General features: G+C 35.9%; 1 protein-coding gene across 2 annotated transcripts in view; it reads right to left on the bottom strand.

Annotated features, from left to right (window-relative positions):
• Window positions 1-843: 843 nt before the first annotated feature.
• Window positions 844-17,982, bottom strand: part of RRM2B (ribonucleotide reductase regulatory TP53 inducible subunit M2B) — a 38,083-nt gene continuing 20,944 nt past the window's right edge. For both annotated transcript variants that reach the window (XM_059165890.1, XM_059165889.1), the window contains 4 exons: window positions 17,272-17,405; window positions 12,396-12,500; window positions 10,539-10,652; window positions 844-3,605 (listed from right to left, as the gene is read on the bottom strand). In XM_059165890.1, coding sequence (XP_059021873.1) covers window positions 3,453-3,605; window positions 10,539-10,652; window positions 12,396-12,500; window positions 17,272-17,405 — 506 coding nt within the window. In that variant the 3' untranslated portion in view covers window positions 844-3,452. The remainder of the gene's footprint in view (window positions 3,606-10,538; window positions 10,653-12,395; window positions 12,501-17,271; window positions 17,406-17,982) is intronic.

The following is a 17,982-nucleotide window of genomic DNA, read 5'->3' as shown; positions in this document are numbered from 1 at the left end:
GAAGGCTTAAATCCTTTCTTCCTAAGGCCCTAGGAATATCGAGTTTTCCTGCAAACTTGTAATTGTCTAAAAAGGAGAGTATTTAAAGGGTGGGAAAAACAAAAATACACAGATTTCCCTTCTGTGCCACTCATAGAGAGTCCGCCGAGCAGGAGTTCCTGAGTTGGCTGCCAATTCACTCAATTTAGTGGAAAAACATAAACCTGATTATAGGTCTAAGCTGGCTTTCACGCAGCCCAAGAGCAGATTTATCACTGAAAATCAGTTAGTGACATTTAGCCCTTAGCTTAATCTGTACAAATGCAATTTGGGAATTCCATGACACCGATGTTAGCATATTTAAAGGTAAAATGCAAAATTCTGAATATCAAATAAAGTATTTTTAAAATACACAAACTGGTATGATTTCTCAATACAGTTGACCCTTGAACAACATGGGTTTGACCTGCATGTGTCCACTTACATGCAGATTTTTTTCAATAGGGGACAGTACTGTAAGTGTATTTTCTCTTCCTTACAACTTCCTTAATAACATTTTATTCTAACTTACTTTATTGTAAAATGCAGTATATCATATATACTACACACAAAATACATGTTAATTGACTGTGTTATTGGTAAGGCTTCTGCTCAACAGGAGGCTATTAGTAGTTAAGTTTTGGGGGAATCAAAGGCTACATGTAGATTTTCAACTGTGGGGGGTGGGGATTGGTGCCCCTAACTCCCATGTTGTTTAACGGTCAACTGTAATCACTTTTTTATGAATAAAAAACAAAATGGCAAAAAGCAGCAGAAAAATCTGATGTTCCAAAATGAGACAATGAAGACAGGACTCAAGTAAGCTTGTATGTAAAAACAATTGTTTATTACTGTACATAACTGAACAACAGAACAGGCTTATCTGAAAGTACTGGGTCTGTCTTCCAAAGTTTTTCCAAGTTATGATTCTGCATACTACAATGAAATATGTTTAATAACTGCAATCTGTCATGAACTACAAGTTTTTATATTCCTAAATAATGAACTTGACTACTGTAACCATGATCTGAATATATGTGCTATTAAAAAAGGAAGTTGTAAACATACTCTAATTTTTTTTTCTTTACTTGCAAGATAATATTAAAAAGAGATTCCACAATTGCTTCATTCCTTAAGAGCTAAGAGCCAAAGTACTAAACATAATAAATAAATATGTAACCTAGAGGCCTGGAAAAGGATCTAGAACACCGAATATAATCAACCAGTGTATTAAAAATCCAGTATTTCAGTAATAAAACTTCTTCATCTCGATAGAATTAGGTTTATTGCTACTATAAATAAGCTTCATATTAAGGCACCTGCCATAACCTATGAGAAAGATCTGGATTCCAAACAAAGGGAATATGCACTGAAAACATTTTTCTTTCATTCTGATATCACTGCAGATATTGTTAGTTTTAAACGTTCAGTGTTCAGTATAGTAGTAGGCACATCTTTGAACACACTATCTGAATATAGTTAAATAATTTATATAACACCGTAATAAAGTACATGATACTTGAATGAGGAAACAGACAAAATCACATGAAGATGGATGTAAGGGACTAAACACAAAAAAGATGATAATCTCTAAGAAAAAAGAATTCTACTGTAGGGACAGCGATACGAGCAGATCGTGGCCAAGACATTTAACTTCTCTGAGTCTCACTCTCTCCCATTAGTAAAATGTCAATACTAGCTGCTCTTCAAGCTCCCAAGGCTGTTGTGGGATCCCCTGAGAAGACATAAAAACAGCTGGCCAACTCTGCAACACAGAACAAACTGAAAAACTGAACAAATACATGGCATTGTCATAGGCGGAAATATATCAAGTTTCTGACCTCTCCCTAATGAAGTTATGACCTGCTCCTCTTGCACCTGCTCGAGAACTCCGAGTTTCACAAAGTCAGTTAGATCACTGCCGAATAAATGAAGCAAACATTTAGGCAAAGTGAAAAATCTCTAAATTCCAGGTTGCAGAATTTTATAAAAAGTTGCTGTAAGTGGAGAACCACACTGTTTTGGGGGCCCAGGCTACTTCTTGATTCTTCCTAATGATAATGAGGGGTTCCCGGCCTCTCCTTGCTCAGCGTCTGCAGAGACCTTTGTCTCCCTTGCCATCTGCTGCTGTGCAGGAGGCATAGTTCCATTATCTGGACTCTACCTTGTAACAGCATAAGAGTTTAAAGAGTATTAAAGAAGCACAGCTGAGGTCAGTCTCAGGTGCATTACTCAGCTTAGCACAAATACAAATGGGTCAGTAATCCCCACCAGGTCTCCTGAACTCAGTCCCCAACTCCTTCCCCTAAGTGTAAAATAGTTCAAGGCCAACTTTTTCCAAGCTATGTTCTGAGGAACACCAGTTGGATGAGATGTTAACAGGTGAACATTTCCTATTTGTATTTGTATTAAGAAAGTCGGCTGGGGGGGGAGTAAGCTTACATACTTAGAATTTCTCTATCCTTGATGTACTGACTATATGTTCTAAAGAGGAAGGGAAGACAAACATTCCCCAGATTCATCTGACCACAGAATCCCTTTTCTTTCCCCTCAAAATATCTAGAGGGGCTAACAGCTCTTAGAATACTCTTTGGGAAATGCTATTCTAGCTAATTCACCTGGGCTTTAAACATTTCAGGACTATGGCAATAGTGATCATTTTGACTTCCAAAGGAGGAGAATCACTTTACTTACAAGGTCGACTGCCAGGATAACCTCCTGAATTCCACTTCCTAAGTATCCTGCCCAAAACAACTAAGAACTAAATTTCCTTTACCACATGCTAAGGAATCCAAAGAAGTTATTCTCAAGTTAATGAGAATTATAATCTCTTAAATGAAATCCTTGTATTCTCCTTCAAACATTATTTCAAACAAAGATTTAATCTAGATCTTAAGACCCAGAATCACAATTACTTGGAAGACAGGGGAGCATTTTATCACAACAACACCATAATTAACACTATTAGTAAGTCATAATAGTAATAGTGGTGGTGGTAATATTGACTAAGCATTTATTTTGTGGCTTAATCCTCATTTCCATGTGATAAATTTAGGACCTACTATTACATTCACTTTAAAGATACATACACTGAGATTTAGAGAGATTAATTGACTTGCCAAGAATCACACAAGTAGTAAGGGCAGAATGTCAAACTCATATCTGACCCCTCACCTCATGCTCTTAACCCCCACATAGTACCATCTTCTATTTTAGTGATACAACAAAAGCATTTAAGTCACAAGCTGGTTGTTCAACAAGAAAATTAGAGTGTATTTATATAAATCCAACTTGATTTGAAGTTTGGTTTTAGACTTCCTCTTGAGCAAACTTCTATTCCCTAAAGGAGGTACTTTAAGTTTGGTGGGGTTTTCTTTAAACAAAGAAAAACAGACTGCTGTCTGCCAGTGATAGGTTTATATATGGGAAGTGTTTTAAAAATCTGCATCCAAGGTGAAGACGTTATCTGTGGTTTCTGCCATGACTGCAAAACGTTGATACTCTGCCACTCGTTTCTCAAAGAAATTTGTTTTCCCTTCCAAAGAAATGTTTTCCATAAAATCAAAGGGATTTTCTGCCTGAAAAACCTAAAAAGAGAAGACATGTTATTAGACATTCTGAAGAAGCCAAATCACATCCACAAGAAGAACAGATAACTAACAAGCTCAAGTCTCCTAACACCTGCCTAGTCACCTGTAGGATCCATGATTCCAGAAGGTCCTAGAGTTAATCAAGGCTGATTAGTTGTAACACAATTGAGATCACCTACTAACTTTAAGAAACTACATTAGCATCTCTGGTATTTTAAGAAGTAGGAAGAAGACATATATTACTGCAGAAATGAAAGATTTAATACCAATCAAACTAAAATGTTTTTGCAGCTTGAAAGATCCAATACACGATTGACATTATAGACCTTTTCACAGTTAAAACCATTAGGGGGTCACACAGACATGATACTACAAAATACTGAATTACCAAAAATGTACTGTGAACCTTACCATGTTTCTCAGTTCTTAACAGATAATTAACCCATTGATGTTAAGGGACCGTGATGAGAAAAGAGAATAAATACTATCCATAGATGTCTCCAAACTATAAGTGGAAATTTATGGGTTTTTTTTTAAAGGTTTTATTTATTTATTTGACAGAGATCACAAGTAGGCAGAGAGGCAGGCAGAGAGAGAAGAAGGGAAGCAGACTCCCTGCTGAGCAGAGAGCCCGATGTGGCTCGATCCCAGGATTTTGGGATCATGCATGACCTGAGCCAAAGGCAGAGGCTTTAACCCACTGAGCCACCCACGCACCCCCAAAAGTGGAATATATGTTAACAAGAAGCTTTTCCACTACTTCTGAATTCAAGAAGCAGACTTGGCGACACAGCTTGATGAAAAACCATGAAACATTTCAGTGATCCATGAGGGGCAATAAAATAGGATTTTTAAATTTAGGAGAATTCCAGCAGGGATTATGGACACCACAGATAAGAATATTTTCAAATAACCCAATTAAAAATGGGTAAAGGGTCTGAATCAACAAACAGATATTTCTCTAAAGAAGGTATACAAAAGCCAAGAAACACCTGGAAAGATGCTCAAAATCATTACTCATTAGTGAGAATGCGAATCAAGACTGCAATGAAACGCTACTTCACACCCACTAGGACGGCTATAACAAAAAAGATGCATCAGACGTGTTGGCGAAGATGCGCAGAAACAAGCCCCTACCGGATGTAAAATGGTGCAGTTGCTTTGAAAAACAGTTTGTCACTTCCTCTTAATAATTAAAAACAGCTACCACAGGATGTAGCAATTTCACTTGTAGTTACATATCCCAGAGAAATGAAAACACTGTCCACACAAACACTTATAAGTGAATGTTCCTATTTGCATTATTCTTTTTAAAAAAATTTATTTATTTATTTATTTATTTATTCATCACACAGCGATCACAAGTAGGCAGAGAGGCAGGCAGAGAGAGGGGGGGAAGCAGGCTCCCTGCTGAGCAGAGAGCCCAATGTGGGGCTCGACCCCAGGACTCTGGGATCATGACCTGAGCCATTAGCCCATTAGCCCACTGACCTAATTGTGCCCCCTATTTGCATTATTCTTAATGGCCCAAACTACTGAAATGTCCATCAACTGATAAATGGATAAATAAAATTTGGTTTAGAGTATTATTTGGCTGATGGCTAATGAGTACAGTTTCTTTGTGGGGTGCTAAAAATACTCTGAAACAGATTGTTGTGACAGTTGTACACCTCTGAATATACACCACTGAACTATACGTTTGTTAAAAAGGAAATTGCATGCTCTGTGACTTTTAATGAAGCTTAATAAAAAGCTTGATATCTTAATAAAATATTACATATACATATATATACATACATATATATATTTTTTTCAACAAAAGATCAAATGTTGTGTGTAGTTGAGTTACAGAATTCAATGACATTGCCTGTCAGAAATAATGTGCTAAGAGGGAGTGAAAATTTGAACTAGCAGGATATAGTGAAAAAAGCACTGAACCAATAGTTACAGATTTACTGCATTTTAAAACTGGAGCCTTCCAAAAAACCTGATTTAAATCATCTATGGCAGGGTGCCTGGGTGGCTCAGTCATTTAGTGTCTGCCTTTGGCTCCAGTCATGATCCCAGGGTCCTGGGATTGAGCCCCACATCAGCAGGAAGCCTGCTTCTCCCTCTCCCACTCCTCCTGCTTGTGTTCCCTCTCTCGCTGTCTCTCTGCCAAATAAATAAATAAAATCTTTTGAAAATTTATTTAAAAAAATAAATCATCCATGGCATGGGCAAAGTAACTAAAATTAAGTTAATTAAGTGCATGTATTTTTCACATAACTTGAATCATCCTACAAATTGTATGGAACCAAAAAAGGCTAAATAGCTAAAGCAATCTTGAGAAAGAAAAGCAAAGCTGGAAGTATCACAATCTCAGATTTCAAGATATACTAGAAAGCTTTGGTAATCAAAACAATAGGGTACTGGCACAAAAAAGAGATAATTTGATCAATAATACAGGAAAGAGTCAAGAAATAAAGAAATAAACCATGTTCATATGCCCAATTAATCTGCGACAAAGGAGGTAAGAATATATAATGAGGAAAAGGTAGTCTTTTCAATAAATAGTGCTGGGAAAACTGGACAGCTGCATGCCAAAAGAATGAAACTGAACTACTTTCCTTCACCAAACACAAAAATGAACTCAAAATGGATGAAAGATCTAAATGTGAGACCTGAAACCATAAAACTCCTTAAAAAAAAAAAGGCAGTAATGTCTTGGAATTTAGCTTTAGCAACATAAATATGAATATATCTCCTATGCAAGAGAAACACAAGCAAAAATAAACTATTAAGACTACAGCAAAGGAGACCATCAATAAAACAAAAACGCAACCTACAGAATGGGAGAAAACATTTGTAAATATTTTATATATTTGATGTATCCAATAAAGGGTTAATATCCAAAACATCTAAAGAATGTATACAACATCCAAACAACAAATCATCTGATTTTAAAAATGGCCAGAGGGGGGATAAATGGGCAGAGAAGCGAGACACTTTTCCAAAGAAGATATCAGATGTTCAACCAACACTTGAAAAAATGGTCAACATCACTCACTAGTCATCAAGGAAATGCAAAAACAAAACCACAATGAGATATCACCTCACACCTGTCACAATATTTAGTACCAAAAAGGCCAGAAATAGGGGACCTGCGTGGCTCAGTTGGTTAAGCACCTGCCTTTGGCTCAGGTCATAATTCCAGGGTCCTGGGATGGAGTCTCACATCAGGTTCCCTGCTCAGTTGGGAATCTGCTTCTCCTTCTCCCTTTGTCCCTCCTCAGGGCACCCCCAACCCCTGCTCATGCTCTCTCTAATAACTAAATAAAAACATTTCTTAAAAAAAGACAAGAAATAGCAAGCATTGGTGTGGATGTGGAGAAAAGGGAAACTCTCAGGCATTGTAGCTGGAGAATGTAAACTGTTGCAGCCACTGGTGAAAACCATATGGAGGTTCCTCGAAAACTTAAAAAGAGAAATACCATATGATCCAGTAATTCCACTACAGAGTATTTACCCAAAGGAAACAAAAACAGAAATCTGGAAAGATATATGCATCTCTACGTTTACTGCAGCATTATTTACAACAGTAGTAGATGTGTGAATATATCCCAAGGGTCTATCAACAGAAGAATGGATAAGGAAGATATACTATGTATGTACACACACACACACACACACACACACACACAAATATTACTCAGCATAAAAATGAATGAGATCTGGGCTCCTGGGTGGCTCAGTTGGTTAAGTGTCTGCCTTCAGCTCAGGTTATGATTCCCAGGTCCGGGGATCGAGTCCCGCCCTTGGGGCTCCCTGCTCAGTGCAGAATCGGCTCCTCCCTCTCCCTCAGCCCTCCCCACCCCCATTCCTGATCTCTTCCTCATGCTCTCTCTCAAATAAATAAAATCTTAAAAAAAAAAAAAAAAAAAGAATGAGACCCTGCCATCTGTGACAACATGGATGGACCTAGAGGGAATTACCATAAGTGGAATAAGTCAGAGAAAGAGAAATACCATATGATTTCATTCCTATGTGGAATCTAAGAAAAACAAAACATATAAACAAACAAAAAATCAGAAACAGACTCATAAATACAGAGAACAAACTGGTGACTGCCAGAGAGGGGAAGGGGGGAGGATGGGTGAAATATGTGAAGGGAATTAAAGGTACAAATTTTCAGTTATAAAATAAGTCAGTCCTGGAGATGAAAAGTACAACATAGGGAATATAGTCAATGCTATGATAATAACACTGTATGGTGACAAGTGGTAACACACTTCTCGTGGGGAGCACTGGGTAATGTATGGAACCATCAGTCAATTGTACATCTGAAACTAGTATCACACTGTATGTCAACTACATTTCAATAATACCAAAAAATAAATTAAGTGGCTTGTTTTGACCCACTGAAGCACTCAAACATTTGTTGACTAATCCCAAACCAAAAGAGAAGTTGAAAACATTAATATGGCTACTTAGAAATCTGTATAAATGACAAACATTTGCTAATTTAAGTAATCTCTTATTTTGCTAAAAACTGTCATTAGAGGAACAGTTCTTTTTCTAAGTTTCTTGAATTCAAAGTGTGGTTCATGTATTTTAAACTGTCTTGTCTTCTTAATCTACACATTCAAGGCTATCACTTTTCCTTTGAGGATCTATTTGGGTACATTCTATAAATTTTGATATATAGTAACCCTATCATCATTTAGTTCACATTTTCTATTACTTTATATTTTCATTTTAAAGGACAGCTTCTTAATTTCTAAGCAGACAAAATTTTTTGTCAATCTTTCATTGTTAATTTCTATTTTTACTGCATTAAAATCTAAAAGGTCTATATAATTTCTGCCTTTTGGAATTTATTGAGTTTTGTTGAAGGCCTGTAGAAAAATGATTTTTCATACTACGTTTAGGTTTTCTTCTGTAGGCGGGATGTTTTATAGATCTACAGTGAGCCAGGTCCCAAAGGGAAAATTAGACCCAGGAGTCCACAGTTTTCTAAAAAGCAGGAGAACATGGATGTAAAAGTGTGAGGATATGGTGGTCAGTTAAAGCACACTGAGTTCTCTTTAAGGCTCAAGTGAGGAAATTAATTTTCCTGTAACAAAAATATTGGTATTACTTAGGAACAAACACAATTTAAAAAAATATATCATTTATAAATTTAAGAGATCATATTAATGCAATTATAATCTTGACTTCTCCATTCATTGTCAGTCAACACAGAATTTTATAACTAAAATAATAAACTATAGTTCATCTTACAAAAACCTTTGCCTTATTGGGCTCTTTCATGATGGTATTTCTGTGGTTACCAGCATATAAATGCATTACTGAAAAAGGTAATGATTACTCCAGCATCATGGATTTCATAACGCTTCTCATTAAATACAATGTAAACTCACGGTTCCATGCTAAGAAGTTAAAACCTCTAATTTCTAATTACCATCATATATATAGTACATAGTCAAGATCTATGAATGTTCCAATTACGGTGAAGACGACATGACGACCCAGTGTACATTTACTGTATGTCTGATACTATTTGAAATGCTTTACGCATACCAACTCATCAACAATCTTTTGTGGTAAGTATTATTATTATCATCTCCCTTTCATGGATGAAGAAATGGGGATAAGAGGTTAAGCAACTTGCTTGAGGTCCTATAGATAGAAAGTGGCAGAACCAGGATTGGAACCCAGGTAGATTAGCGCAGACTCCATCTGTTATATGAGAAGCATACCTCTTTATGATATTCAGGTATATTATTTCTGATAAACAAAATGAAAAATAAGTTTTAAGACAACTGAGTTCAAGGGGTCAAATTATGTCAGTTAATGTCTTCCTAATAACTACTCATATTTAAAATTCAGGGGCGTCTGGGTGGCTCAGTTGGTTAGGTATCTGACTCTGAGTTTCAGCTCAGGTTGTGATCTCAGGGTCATGAGATGGAGCCTGTGTGGGTCTCTGCGCTCGGCTTAGAGTCTGCTTAAGATTCTTTCCCTCCCCCCTGCCCCTCCCCACCAAGCTCGCTCACTAGCTCTCTCTCTCTCTCTCTCAAATAAATAAATCTTTTTAAAAATAAAAAAATAAAAGTACTAATTTCTGATGAACTAATCTCACTAAACAAATAAAAGGTAAATAGGCTTTAAATGAAATACAAATGTGGGACTCCTGGAAGGCTTAGTCAATTAAGAAGCAGATTCTTGGAGCGCCTGGGTGGCTCAGTGGGTTAAGCCTCTGCCTTCGGCTCAGGTCAAGATCCGAGGGTCCTGGGATCGAGCCCCGCATCAGGCTCTCTGCTCAGCAGGAAGCCTGCTTCTCCCTCTCTCTCTGCCTACTTCTGATCTCTATCTGTCAAATAAATAAATACAATCTTTAAAAAAAGAAAAAGAAGCAGACTCTTGACTTCAGCTTAGGTCATGCTCTCAGGGTCCTGGGACTGAGCCCCATGTGGCCTTCACGCTCAACGGCTCAATGGGGAGTCTGCTGGGGGATTCTCTCTCTCTCCCTCTTCCTTTGCCCTTTCCTGCAGTTGAGCTCTCTCTCCCACTCCCTAAAATAAATAAATAAATCTTTTAAAAAATATTAACATAAAAATTACAATATTGACCCATGGGGATTTATGAGGGTAAACATATATACACATAATAAATCCTATTTACTTAAAGATAATCCCATTAAATCCTACAATTATTATAAGTAATTTATTGAGCTCAGTTAATAAGATTTATCAGCCTCCTACTTCTGTTATGAATTCCAAGTTCCAAAGGATTTTGCAAGACCAATTTGTTTATGCAAAACAGGGTTTGTCACACACATTTTAAAAGTAGACAGGTATGTTACAAGTGCTTTTAATAAAATATAGTATTTTAGTGGCCTTACTTGGTATAACATTTTAGCTTGTAGTAATATATTTTTAAATACCTTACCTTTGAGAATCCAAGTTCCACAAGTAATCTGTCAGCTACAAACTCAATATACTGTTTCATCAAAACACAATTCATTCCAATGAGGCCAACTGGTAGGGCTTCTGTTAAAAACTCCTAAGATTTTAACAAAAACAGAATAAAATACAGAGATAGAACAATAAATATTTTCCAAATAAAAATAGGGTTTTCATTTTTTTTTTTTAATCATCTAAGTCCCTGAGGAAAGTATACTAGGGTAAATTCTTTCAACATGGCAACATTCATTTGTTTAAAAATGTTTGGGGTATTACTATTCACAGTATTTCATATTCTTAAATAGCCTAAGTAAATTGAAACTATCAAATTACTGGTATTTTACAGAGTAGCATTATAGAACCTTAATTCATAGGCTTTCTCCATTGAAAAAATGAGATATTTTGCCCTGAAATATCTGGAAAAAGATTCACCAAAGATGATCACTGTTGGACACATAGTTATGGAAGGGAATTGGGAAAGATAGAAACACACTTAGCAAAGAAAATGAGAATAAAATAAAAACAGATATGGGGGTTGGGAGATAAATTGAACTCCAACTATATTGAAAGACAGTGGTTATATGTTAATAGGGGAAAAATAAGCACATTAGGGTGCCTGGGTGGCTTAATCAGTCAAGCATCTGCCTTCATCTCAGGTCATGATCCCAGGATCGTGGGATCGAGTCCCAAATCGAGTCCCGCATCAGGCTCCCTCCTCATTGCTGCTCCCACTGTCCCACTTCCCCACTTGTGTGCTCTTTCTTACTTTCTCTCAAAAATTAATAAATAAAATCTTTTTAAAAATTAAAAAAAATTAACCATTTGAATTTAATTCTCAAAATGATTAAAAATACCAAAATGCATTTCATGCATTTTCTCCTTCCAAATGTGAAAACCACAGCTATTGAACTATGCAGTATTTTTTTAAAAAGTTTAAAAATTTTATTTTACTAAATAAGTCAAGCAACAAAAGACAATTATCATATGGTTTCATTCATGTGGAACATAAGGAATAACATGGAGGACCACAGGGGAAGGGAGGGAACTGAGAAGAAATCCGAGAGGGAGACAAACCATGAAAGACTCTGGACTTTAGGAAACAAACTGAGGGTTATAGAAAGGAGGGGGGTCGGGGGATGAGCTAACTGGGTGATGGGTATTAAGGAGGACATATGTTGTAATGAGCACTGAGTGCTGTACACAACTAAGGAATTGTTGAACACTACATCAAAAACTAACAATGCATTATTGTATGGTGGCTAACCGAACATAATAAAATATTTTTAAAATTTACTTTACTTTTAAACTAATTCTTTCAAATGATATATACAAAAAAAAGTCCTAAGTGGAACATCTACGTCTTTGTAGTTAGAGATTTTTACATTCTATTTATTAAGTTTTACTATTCACTAATTCATTGATTTACTAATTCTATAAACATAATTTAGTGAAAACTTCAAGCTAGATACCATGCTCAGTTTTGAAAATACAAAACAAACAAGAAACCGTCATTACCCTTTAGTAGCTGAAAAAAAAATAAATAAAGCTAAAATAATTCAAATAGTTTGCTATGACATAAAACGTGATAGATCAATGAGATAGAAAAAAACAGTTCCAAAACAGATTTTAGTATACATAAAAGCTTAACATATAACATTTACTTACAAACCAAATTATAAGCTGACATGATAATTGCAATGTATCATCTGTTGGTACTGTCAGGTTGAAAATTACTGATATTTGCTTTGACCTACAAGTGGCAATTTCCTGAGTCAATTCAATATAATAATGGTACAAACATCAGAGGAAAAGATGTGCTAATCATACAAGCTTCCTTGTTTACCTGTTCAATTTCAACAGCATTAACAATGATCTCCCTGACCCTTTCTTCTGAAGGCTTATTTACTAAGTACTGAAACATCAGGCAAGCAAAGTCACAATGAAGACCCTAAAATAGAAGAAAAATACCATTGTTAAAGAATGTTTAATCACCTATTTTCACTGTCATGTGTCAGGCATCATATAAATTAGGTTCTGGGAATGCAACACAGAATTTCTGGAAGCTAGAAGAAGGATTCATAGTACCAGGAATTACTTTCCTTCAAATATCATTAAAATGCCAATTACAATAACCTATCATGAAAATTTTTCAGTGCCAGCAAATCTTAATTCATCAATATGAAAGATGAATTAATTAACAACAACAAATCTGTAACCAAAATCATCTTGGAAAGGAAAACAAAGCAACAGCTGAAATGAAAATTCATTCATTTCTAATGTCTTAAAAAAATTAAGAAATGATTGAAAACAGTAAGTGTTTAAAGTAAAGGTGAAACTTAAAGAGGTGTCAAAAAGACAACATTTATATTCAATAAGAATGGCTCAAGAAAAAAACAAATTCAGTGCAATGAAAATAAGAAGAATTAAGAATGCCATTTGAGGGACGCCTGGGTGGCTCAGTTGGTTGGACGACTGCCTTCGGCTCAGGTCATGATCCTGGAGTCCCGGGATCGAGTCCCGCATCGGACTCCCAGCTCCATGGGGAGTCTGCTTCTCTCTCTGACCTTCTCCTCGTTCATGCTCTCTCTCACTGTCTCTCTCTCAAGTAAATAAATAAAAAAATCTTAAAAAAAAAAAAAATGCCATTTGAGGGGCGCCTGGGTGGCTCAGTGGGTTAAAGCCTCTGCTTTCGGCTCGGGTCATGATCCCAGAGTCCTGGGATCGAGCATCCAGCTCTCCGCTCAGCAGGGAGCCTGCTTCCTCCTCTCTCTCTGCCTGCCTCTCTGCCTACTTGTGATCTCTGTCTGTCAAATAAATAAATAATATCTTTTAAAAAAATAAAATAATGCCATTTGAAGCTGTACAAAGCAGAAATGACTCTGCAGATAACCATAGAAGAAAATAAACTTGTGAAATACCTTGAGAACAGAATGGTTATGCAAATGCAAGAAATGGGATAGAGCTTTAAATAAATAGAGAACAGATCAGGGAGATCCAATGTACAATAATCAGGATTCCAAAACACAGAACAGATGGTATAAAGCTGAAAACAACAGAAGTAATTGCAAAAAGTCAAAACAAAAAAAGAAAGAGGCCAGAGACAGAGAAAGATGATGCAGTACCAAACAAAATTAAGCTAAAGATTATAAAATTAAGCAAGGCAGAGTCAGTGAACATTTCTAAACTACAAAGAAAAAGAAACAATTTTGTAAGCCACCAAGGGGCTAGGAGGATGAAGGAATGTACACCTTAAAAGATTACAAATCAGAGTATGCTTGTGTTTTTCTAAATAAATCAACAAAAACCAAAGGCAAATGAAAGATAAGATTCTAATCAAAGGTTGTTATTCCAAGGATTATTTTCCTATTTATCATTCCCTGAAGAAACCATCAGGAAAAAAAAAATGCTTTGAACAGTTAATCTTAGAAGATTTGTTAGGCAAAGAATTTTCCCCAACTGGACTCAAAAGGATACTTCAAATTACCAAAGGCTGAATTTCAAATAAACTGTGAAGGCTGTTAAAGAAAGTGTTGATTAGAACTGACAGCTAGCTACCTATTACAGAGATGAGTAAATCAAAGGTAGGTACTCATATGTTAAATCAGGAAGTGAATAAAATTAATTTTGAGGTTTAGAGCAATTCCAATCAAAATCTCAACAGAATTGTTTTTAGTTAAAAGAATCTGAGACTAGAACTTATTTATTTGAACTAAAAAAAAAGGGTAATTAAGCAATGTAATAGAGGGGCCAATTATCACTACAATGGCAATCATATCACAATATATAAATGTACAAAATTAACATGTCATAGATCTTTAATTTGCATATTATATGTCAAATGTATTTCAATTAAAAATTAATCTGGAAGATTAAATGGGCAGAATCTTACAATAACAGTTTTAATAGGAAAGTTATTAAATTTATCTTATTAGTTATCAAAACATTAAAAAAAGATAATAATTAAAAGTGTTTAGGAGCACCTATGTGGCTCAGTTGGTTAAGCGTCCCACTCCTGATTTCGACTCAAGTCATGATCTCAGGGTTGTGAGATTAAGGCCCAAGTCAGGCTCTGCGCAGGGCATGGAACCTGCTTGAGATTCTCTTTCTCCTTCTCCCTCTCCCTCTGCCCCTCCCCCTCAAAAAAAAAAAAGGTTTTTTGGCATGAAATTTGACAGGTTGATGAAAAGAGAAAAATAGCCCCCAAACAGATTTTAGTACACTTAAAATTCTTAATATACAATAAAGGAGACATCACAAGTCAATGGAGAAGGATGACTTACTTAACAAAGAGAACTAGAAAAACTGCCTGAGTGTATGAAATAAAATTAAATTAAATTCTAACTTATCCTATACTACATTTATACCAAATTCTGTACTTAGTACTAAACAGAGCCCAACTGTATTACAGAGTAAGATGTTATAAAGTCAAGAGAAAATATATGTGATTCCTTAACTACTCTCTGGAAGTGGATCACATCAATTTCAGGTTTTTTGTATGTTACAAGAAAAAAACAAAATTAAAAAGCAAAGGAAAAACTGGGAAAATATTTGCAAAAATATGACAAAAATAATATTTTATATTATATTCATACAATAAATATAACAAATTCAATAAACAACACTATTGAGAGAGCCCTAGCAGTCACTATGCACTGGGAATATACACCAACAGAAACAGAGGCAAGAATAGGTAAATGCAGGGCGCCTGGGTGGCTTAGTCGGTTAAGCGGCTGCCTCTGCCTGCTGCTCTGCCTACTTGTGCTCTCTCTCTCTCTCTCTGTCAAATAAATAAATACAGGTAAATGCAGACCAAAAAAAATGACTAATGTCATTATGGAAAAAAAAAGTTCACTCTAAGTAGTAATCAAATAAATGCAAATAAAACCAATAATGAGGAACCATTAGCCCTCAACTCTGTCAACTATTTAAAACACAAATCCAAATTTCGGTGAGATTATGGTAAGAAAAGACATGTAAATTATGTTGCTAGGTGGGGTTTTCTATAAAACTTCTGGGAAGAAATCTGGAAATTAGTATGGATAACCTTCAAAATGATTATACATTATAACGCAGTAATTGTATTTCTAGGCAATCTAGCTTAGGAAAACAATATGAAATTGGGATAATGTTTATCCACAAAACATATTCATTTTACATTATAGGAAAAGAAATAAGCAAAAAACTGGAAATAACCTAAATTTCCAAGTATAGAATAGTCAAATAAGTGAAACACTGTTTCATTAGAATATTATATATCTAACCAAACTACTCTTTTTTAAAAACTACTCTTTCCAAAAAATGCTTGATTTAATTAAAAAATGCTCACAATGTTCTGCTAAAAAAAACTCAGCTCATAAAAATATGAAAAAAGCAGAATATTTCAAATTATAAAATGCTGTTCATATGTCTCTACATAGGGGTGCCTGGGTGGCTCAGTGGCTTCCTTCCTCTCTGCCTACTTGTGATCTCTCTCTGTCAAATAAATAAAAATAAAAGTCATATGTCTCTACATAGGTTTAACTACAGAAAATTGTCTGAAAAGAAATACAATGAAATACTAATAGTGGTTATCTCTGTCAAAATTGAGTGATTTTATTCTCTTAATTCTCTATAATTACCACATATGACATTCATGATAAGAAATTATTAGAAACTGAAAGACATGAAACAACAAAAATTAAAGAAAGCATTTTATGGCACTTAACTTACATTTTCACACATACCGGCTCCTTTTATTTTAACAAAACCCTGTCAAGATTTATAGCTGAAGCAACTGGGGCTCAGAGAAGTTGATAACTTGACAAGGTCACTTAGAAATAAGCTGAGGGGCCAGGATTAGTGTAGCCAACACCTGTGAGCTGATGGCTGTGATGGGCTAAACCCTGAGAAGAGGAATAAAAAGTAAGACAAGGTGCCTGCACACAGGGAGCCTTGAGTCCAGCAGAGGAGAGAGGCAGGAAGTATAGTACATGTTACTGACTCTAAGACAGGGACAGATTCCCCTTTCAAAGGGATACATAGAGGAAAAGTAGTCAGTTCTATCTAACAGAGTCAGGGAAGTTTTGAGTTGCAACTTGTAAGAAGGTAATCAACAAATGGGGAAAAAATGGCAGGAAGATGGAAAGGGTATCGCAGGCAAAGGGAGATAAGATGTAGTTACTGGCTGGATGTGGCTGAGAAAAGGAAAAAGCAATCCAAAATGACTTCCAGATTTCAAATTTGGATGACTGGATAGAAGGTAGCACCACGGAATGAGACAGGGAAAACAGAAGAATGAATCTGGGGAGAAAGATGATGAGTTTGATTTCTGAAATATTAGGTTTGAGTTATCAGTGGAGCCTTCCAGGAGAAACTAAAATGCACTTGACCACCTGAGTTTGAAGCTCAGGAAAGAATGCGCTCAAGTTTGGATTGTTTAGGAGCATCTAAATGGTTCCTGATCCCATGGAAATAGATAAGATTAGCCAGGAGGAGATCACGTACAGTGAAGGAGAGAGGCCAAGGTCGGAAAACCAGGATTTGATGTATTTAAGGATGAGTGGGGAGACTGACAAACAGTAAGAGGCAGGAGAAAAATAACAATTCTTAAAAACCGAGGAAGAAATTACTTTGTGTTTTCTTTTAATTACCAGGATATCATCATTTTCCAGGGGAAAGAAAAATAAATGAACACCAAATACAAATACAAATATTAACTAGAAGAATATTTCATTCCTTACTTCATCTCTGCTGATGAGTTCATTGGAAAACGTAAGTCCAGGCATGAGACCTCTTTTCTTTAGCCAAAATATAGCAGCAAAAGATCCTGAGAAGAAAATCCCTTCTACAGCAGCAAAAGCTACCACTCTTTCCCCTGGGAGACATAAAATAGTTTTATTTTCTGAAATATCACATCCTGTAAACATTTTCAAGCTCACATCTATAAAATACACATATTTTTACATATGTATTTATATCACAACTATTTTGCCAAAAATCAAAATGAACAAATTAGTGCCACAGCCAAGGGTCTTCAGAGGAGGAAATATGCCACTTCTACCTACTACAGAAGAAAGGTATGTAGTTATGTCTACTTTAAATCTTATGTCAGGGACGCCTGGGTGGCTCAGTGGGTTAAAGCCTCTGCCTTTAGCTTGCGTCATGATCTCAGGATTCTGGGATTGAGCCCTGCATTGGGCTCTCTGCTGAGCAGAGAGCCTGCTTCCTCCTCTCTCTGCCTGCCTCTTTGCCTACTTGTGATCTCTGTCTGCCAAATAAATAAATAAAATCATTTAAAAAAAATCTTATGTCAGACATTGGACTCTAGAGGTCTTGGTCTCGGGACAAAGAAGATCTTTCCTACTCAAAAAAAAAAAAAAAAAAAAGAAGTCATTTAGCTGTGTACCACACATGCCTATGAGTGTAGTATCTGCATATTAAGTGTTTGCATG

The sequence above is a fragment of the Mustela lutreola genome, chromosome 3, assembly GCF_030435805.1.
Source record: "Mustela lutreola isolate mMusLut2 chromosome 3, mMusLut2.pri, whole genome shotgun sequence".
NCBI lineage: Eukaryota > Metazoa > Chordata > Mammalia > Carnivora > Mustelidae > Mustela > Mustela lutreola.
This window is presented reverse-complemented; position numbering and strand designations above follow the sequence as displayed.